Source organism: Filicampus tigris, chromosome 5 (assembly GCF_054856515.1).
Source record: "Filicampus tigris isolate MCC_2025a chromosome 5, RoL_Ftig_1.0, whole genome shotgun sequence".
NCBI lineage: Eukaryota > Metazoa > Chordata > Actinopteri > Syngnathiformes > Syngnathidae > Filicampus > Filicampus tigris.
Window position 1 is genome coordinate 27,428,264 of NC_141221.1, and position 6,737 is coordinate 27,435,000.

The 6,737-nt window shown below is 42.1% G+C and overlaps 1 protein-coding gene across 3 annotated transcripts in view; it reads right to left on the reverse strand.

Moving 5' to 3' along the window:
- Positions 1-242: 242 nt before the first annotated feature.
- fkbp15b (FKBP prolyl isomerase family member 15b) overlaps positions 243-6,737 on the reverse strand; it is a 60,077-nt gene continuing 53,582 nt past the window's right edge. For 2 of the 3 annotated variants that reach the window (XM_086030073.1, XM_086030076.1), the window contains 4 exons: positions 5,190-5,755; positions 4,358-4,393; positions 3,819-3,924; positions 243-1,948 (listed from right to left, as the gene is read on the reverse strand). In XM_086030073.1, the coding sequence (XP_085886199.1) occupies positions 1,871-1,948; positions 3,819-3,924; positions 4,358-4,393; positions 5,190-5,755 (786 nt within the window). In that variant the 3' untranslated portion in view covers positions 243-1,870. The remainder of the gene's footprint in view (positions 1,949-3,818; positions 3,925-4,357; positions 4,394-5,189; positions 5,756-6,737) is intronic. The other variant, XM_086030075.1, reaches the window with a different exon arrangement.

Sequence of the window (6,737 nt, forward strand, 5' to 3'; positions counted from 1 at the left end):
TTTTGCTAAAACACATGCTAAATACTATTGCTATCTTGGTTCAACAGCAGTAAACAAGTACTTATTATATGTACTTACTTAGCAGCTACGACAAGTAGCCTCTACGTCTGCTCCTTTTAGGCTTCTATCAGAAGCTGGCCTGTGTTGTGCAAGTCCCGGTTACCACAGACCACAAACCTATTTTGTCCTACATTGTTTGTACACTTTTTTCCTTATATTTCAAAATATTACCAAATGACACACATCTTTAGATAATTTAATAATAAAGCAAAACTTTACTAAAAAGCTACCCATGTAAACATTTATAAATTTAAAAAAACATTTAAATCTTAACAAATAAAAATGTTTAATATCTTTATTTTGTACGTTGAATTCATTCATCCATGTTAGCAAAATTGTGTAAAAGTATACTTTAACAGTTTTTCTTGGTAAATGTTAAAAATGACCAATACAATTGTTTGAAATATATGACAACAGGAAAACTACTGACTCAAAAAGCTATTGTGCTGTAGTAAAAGCAGATATAGACAGTCTAATTACAACAGTTCAAATGCCAGGTTTTTGTGCTGATGCATCCTTTCAAACCTTTTTCCACTATTAATTGTGACCCAAGTGTGGCCTGTATAATCAACAGATTTGTTTTTGTTTTTTTGAATAAGAAACAAGTAAAAAATAACTGTATATCATGTATAATAATGTGGTTGAACAATTGTGCATATCTTCTTGAGATTGGCTGTGTTCAGAATTAACCAATCACAATCAAACCCACGTTAACTGGGCGTTAGTAGACACCTGCTCCAATTCAAGTGCCTCTGATTAACCCCACATACATTTCAGTGGTTCCAATAGGCTTCCCACCTTGTTTAAGGCCCCTGCATCACTACAGGTATGGTGTTCTTTTGGTGATGAGCAGAGTTGTTTTTGCCAAACTTACCTTTTGGTATTTTGGCCACAAACTTCAACCTTGGTTTCACTGACCCATAACAATTCTCACAAACATGTGGGAAAATATTTGTGTCCAAAGAAACAAAGGTTCAAATCTTTGGCCATAATTCCAAAAGTGTTTGGCGCAAACATCTCTGTTCTTTACCAAGAAAAAAAAATTCAGGGTTCAATGTTACAAACAGGTTTGCCAGACATTCCCAAACAGTATTAATGGTTGCAAACAGTTTTTTCTTGTCATCAAATTTTGAATGTTAAAAAGAAAAACTGAGTCCATTAAAATTGTTGGCGCACGTCTTTATGACCATTTGCGACCTTGAATGGACTGACAAAGAAACACGTGCGCAGACACTCGCACACCTTCGCTGCTCAGTGAGAAATGGCTTTAAGGAAAAGCCTACTAGAACAGTTGAACTTTATTTGGGATTAATCAGAGGCACTTTAAATGGTGGCACATATATCATGACTGCTATTTAACATGATTGTGAATGTGCTAGTCCAGGTCAGAACTTTGCCACATTCCAGTTATTAGAGGGTTTGCAAACTTGTGCAACCACATTGTTTTTTCCCCACTCTTGAAGAAAAAAAAGAAAAAAAAAAAGAGTTGCACATAAGCCACATTAATGGTGGAAACATTTTTGAAATTCTATTCTTAGTGTAATTTTTTTTTCCATAAACACTTTTGAACAGCTTTTGAACTGGGGTGTGTAGGCATTTTACTGTATATCCACAGTCTCTTAAACAGATTTCACATAAGAAATAAACCAAGTTCTTCAGAATCTTTTTGTTTTTTAAAGTAAAATCAGATCTTAATATTTTGGTCAATTTTCAAGTGTGCTGGGGCAGCCACAGTCAATATTATGGATTAACATCATTAGCAGAGGCAGGTAGGGTCTCTGATCTGCTTAACTTTAGTTTTCACTGCATTTTAACTCAGCCAGTCAGGACCATCATCATCATTATTATCACCCGACTGTGGAGCTGGTGGTGGACATCCCTTCAGGCTCTGAAAAGCAAAACAAAACAGAACAATTACAGCAATTAACCAACCAAATATGTAAAAACAACTACTAATATTGATATAAATGGACTGCTAAAAGTAGTAGTGTTTAATACTGTATTAGCAGTTTACATCGCTCAATTATGTTGGATTCAGCATGACATCTGTAAATTATGATAACTACTGCATCATAGAAACAAAACAAAATGAAATAAATGACAAAGGTCAGGGAACAGACAAAGCACAGCTCAGACACCCCTTAGGATGAGAAAAATGTTTTCCCTTGCTCAGATGCAGGTCACGGGGGCCTCACTCTGGAGCGAGGCCAGAAGTTGGGGCTCGCTGGCGCACACAGTGCTGGGCCAGGCATAGCCCGAAAAGGCAACGTGGCTCCCCCATTCCCATTTGCTCACAACCTGTGGAAGGTTATAGGGGTCAGGTAACCTGTGATTTGGGTAGCGGCAAAGGCAGAGACCTTGGTGGTCCGATCCTAGGCTACAGAAACTAGCTCTAGGGACATGGTATGTCACCTTTCTGGCTGGGAAGTAGCCTGAGCTGGTGTGCGAGGCAGAGAAGTTACAACTACATATAGTCCGGCTGGCCTCCATGCACAACTTGGGCTCTGGTCCCAGTCCTCTCGAGAGGGTTTGAACAATTTTCCACTCTGGAGTTGCTCATGGTGAGAGGCGCCAAGCAGATGTGGGCATAACTATTGCCCCCGGGCTTGGCGCCTGAACATAGGGGGGTCACCGTGGGGGACAAGAGGGTAGCCTCCCTCTGCCTTCGGGTCAGGGGACAGGTCCTGACTCTTTGTGCCTATACACCTAACAGCGGCTCAGAGTCCCCACCCTTCGCCCATGCCCCGGGGAAGGCAGGGGACATTGAGTCCGAGTGGACCATGTTACGTGCCTCCATTGTTGAGGCGGCTGATGCCTGCCATGGCGGCAATCCTCGAAACCAATGATGGACACCGGCAGTAAAGGGTGTCAAACAGAAGAATGAGACTTATCAAGCCTTTTGGGCCTGCGGGACTGGACGCAACTGACAGATACCGGCTGGCCAAGTAGAATGCAGCTTCTGCAGTTGCTGAGGCAAAAATTCAGGCGTGGGAGGAGTTTGGCCGGTTCATGGAAAAATACTTGTGGACAGTTACGAGGAAATTTTGGTCCACCATCCAGCGTCTCAGGACTGAGAAGCAGTGCACCATTAACACTGTGTATAGTGGAGATGAGGTGCTGCTGACCTCAACTCGGGATGTTGTGGGTCGGTGGGGAGAATACCTCACTGGTAAGGTCTATTCAGGGGTGCTGAAGAGGAGGGGCTATAGGGAGGTCGAATCTTAGATTCAAGTGTGGCAATGTGGTTTTTATTCCGTCTGTAGAACAGTGGACAAACTCTACACCTTAAGAAGGGTCCTCGTGGGTACATTGGAGTTCAATCAAACAGTCTACATGTGTTTTGTAGACTTGGAGAAGGCGTTTGACCGTGTCCCTCAAGGAGTTCTGAGAGTTGTGCTTTAGGAGTATGGGGTCGATCTACGTTCCTAACCTCACCTATGGTCACGAGCTGTGGGTTGAGACCGGAAAAACAAGATCCGAGATACTAGCGGCCAAAATGGGTTTTCACCGCAGGGTGTCAGGCCTCTCCCTCAGAGATAGGGTTAGAAGCTCGGTCATCCAGGAGGGGCTCAGAGTCGAGCCGCTGGTCCTCCACGTTGAGAGGAGCCAGATGAGGTAGCTCGGGCCTCTTATTAGGATGGAGAGGGAGGTCTGGGCTTCCCTGTTTAAGACGCTACCCTCGCAAGACGACCCCTGATAAGCTGTAGATAATGGATGGTTGGATGGATAAATGACAGACTTCTGTAGTTCCTGCTCACCGACTCATCCTCCTCTTCTTCCAAAACGGGATGTGAAGTGGATTTGTCAATGGCTCTAGTCTGGAAAATGGTCTCTCCGTTTTCCATAAGCGATTCCCCAGTCATACTGAGAAAACAAACATGGAGACAGGATAACATAATAACAATAACAATAATCCTAACTTTATACAGTACCTTAAAAACATGTTTATAAAATGCTTTGTGTTATTTTGTTTTTATGTGTACTTTCCGGTTCTGTCAATCACAAGGAGAGGGAGGGAGGGAGTGAGCAAGGGTGAGGAAGGGAGTGAGAGAGAGATGAAATCACAATCACGTTCCGCGAAAGTGAGTTTTAAGAAGGGATATAAAAGCTGTCACTGATTTGGCATATTGTATCCAAACTCCTCAGGCAGCTCGTTCAAAGGTCAAGGCACCCTGAGGCACAATGCTCTATTGCCAGAATGTCGCATCCGAGGATTTGAGGGTCTATTCCTGTCAAGGGAGCGAGTGTGGAGCATGTCCCAATTCTCCAAAGTGCTCCAATTAAGATCCATACTTGCCTTATTACTTGCCCGCTGCCAGTTGCCATCTGTCTCCTGAGAGTTGACACGAGTTTAACATCGCTAAATGTCAGAAATATAACCAATCGTGGTTCGTGTGCAAATTCATGCTCTTGTCCGCTTCAGCCTGTGTAAGTGGAGAAGCGAGGGTATTTTTGATTTTGTGGAGGTGATCATGATGACATCACGTTTTATGTCAATAAATCCAAAGTATTGTGCAGAACACTTTTATACTTTCACAGGTTGAAGTGGACAAGAGTAGTAATGTGCATTTGCATTTTGGTGGCGATCGGTCGCCGTTTTAGACAACAGAACTGACAAAGCGAACAATATTACCACGCTTGGCTCCCTCCCGTGACGTAGACCGCTGAGACCGAAACAATAACAAGCCGAGCTCCAAAAGGGTGCGGGGCAATTTGTCATAAATCTAATCACAAAATCAACCCTTAAATCATGACAGTCTTTTGGGGGGGCACTTTAGTACTGATGTCATTTTTATATGCAAACCTATTATATAAGTGCCAATGTTAAGCTCATCCAAGTGTACTTTAACACCTAGCCACGCGTCTTGGGTCCTCTGGTCTCAGGTATGTGTCTGTGTGTTATCGGTGACGCATTCAAAGGAGACTTTGTGGAATTGTATTTTTTGGCCAAGGGGCAGCATGTTCAAGTAAAGGGAGATGCTGGACATTCTGAGGTTGGTCAAGATTCTTGCTGGCTTATAAATGGTTATTTGCAATAAAATAAAAAATCTATATGAAGAAATGCAAGCAATACTAAAACACTCACCAAAAAGTTCAAGAGGAATATTAGAACCTAAGCGAGCACCCACCTTTTATCTTTAACCTGACTGAGCTGACCTTCATTTGGTGGTGAGGGCGGCTTGACTGGTGGTCCAAAAGATTTCTGGGAGTCGAGATCCATTTCTCCTGAGTTTTCTGTATTTTCCATTCTTGCCTTAGACAAATCACTCAGGACAGCATTCTGCTGTTCAACCTCAGTTAGGACACTTTTAGGAGGTCCAGCCTCTGGGTTTGCAGGCTCACTGGTGTCATCTAATGCCCGCCCCTGCTTCTTTTGAGATTCTGATGTTGGCATGTGTGTGGTTTCTAATGCTTCAGAGGGGAACTGGTCCTTTAAAACAGATAACGGTTCTTGTACTTCAGCCCCATCCAACATTTGGTCCTCACTACTGTGGTAATGGTTATCCTTTGTCTCACAAACAGCCTCCTTTATTGGTTTCCTGACTTCACTCTCTTCATTCAGAAGGAATGTGTTACATATTTTCTTATCTTCTTGTTCATCATCTCTGTCCGTTTCCTCTTCTTGATCTGCCAACTCTTCCTTTTTAATTGTAGTCACGGAGTCTTTGTCATGGAGGAGATGCAAAGTTACATTCTGGAAATACATCAATAAGACATGTGAAAATTCGCAGCAACAAATGAAATAGTTGGAACTAAGATTCACAGCTGCAAATAGCGTAGCATTCCCACTCTTTTCTTGAAATACTACTTTAGTACTTTCCAGGAAATTTCCAGGTTATCACAACATACACGAACACATTTCACCCGAGGTTTAGATAAGTGTTATTTTCTACGATTGTACCATATACTTTGTACATTTCACCAGATTGATTTAATGTTACCAAATACCATACCCAAAAATAAATAAATATATAAATGGCTCTCTTAAGAGCTGTGAATCGATTCTCATCGCTCACCCTAAAAGAAAACGACTCATTTGCGAACGTCACAACACTGATATAAGGTCTCACTTTGATTTTGACATGTAAAATACTTTTATTGCTAAGTAAACCAAGAGGATGGAATACATCTGACTGACAAATAGGCTGTTGATGGGATGAAGAGATTTCAAACCCCATGCTAGCACCCATGGCACCGCCACATCCAGGTCAACTAGCCCACGGGTATAACACAAGCTAAAAACTGCATGAAAAGTCAGAGCTCTGCACATACACAGTATTTTCATGGCGCTGAATTCTTTATCAAGTTGTTCTCATTCACATATTTTCTCTTTCTGCTGTCAGACAACAGGCCAAGTATGAAACACTGAGTGAAACGTGGCCCAGTAAGTCCACCTGTTACCCGTCGCTATCTCAAAGGCCTCATCATGGTCTTTGCGGCTCTACTCAAACAAGATAGATTACACATAGATTCCATTAAGGTAAAGTCTACATCTTCTTTGCCCTTTAACTTGCTGAGCACTGCAGTCACAAAATGCTGCTTAAAGTGCTACTCATTAACATTTTAAGAATACTTGATTACAGCACATCATAGAGATGTGCTATTGGATTAAGATTCACTGACTGCGGAAGCCAACTCAGTACAATGAAGACATTATTTGAAAATCCGTTTACGAT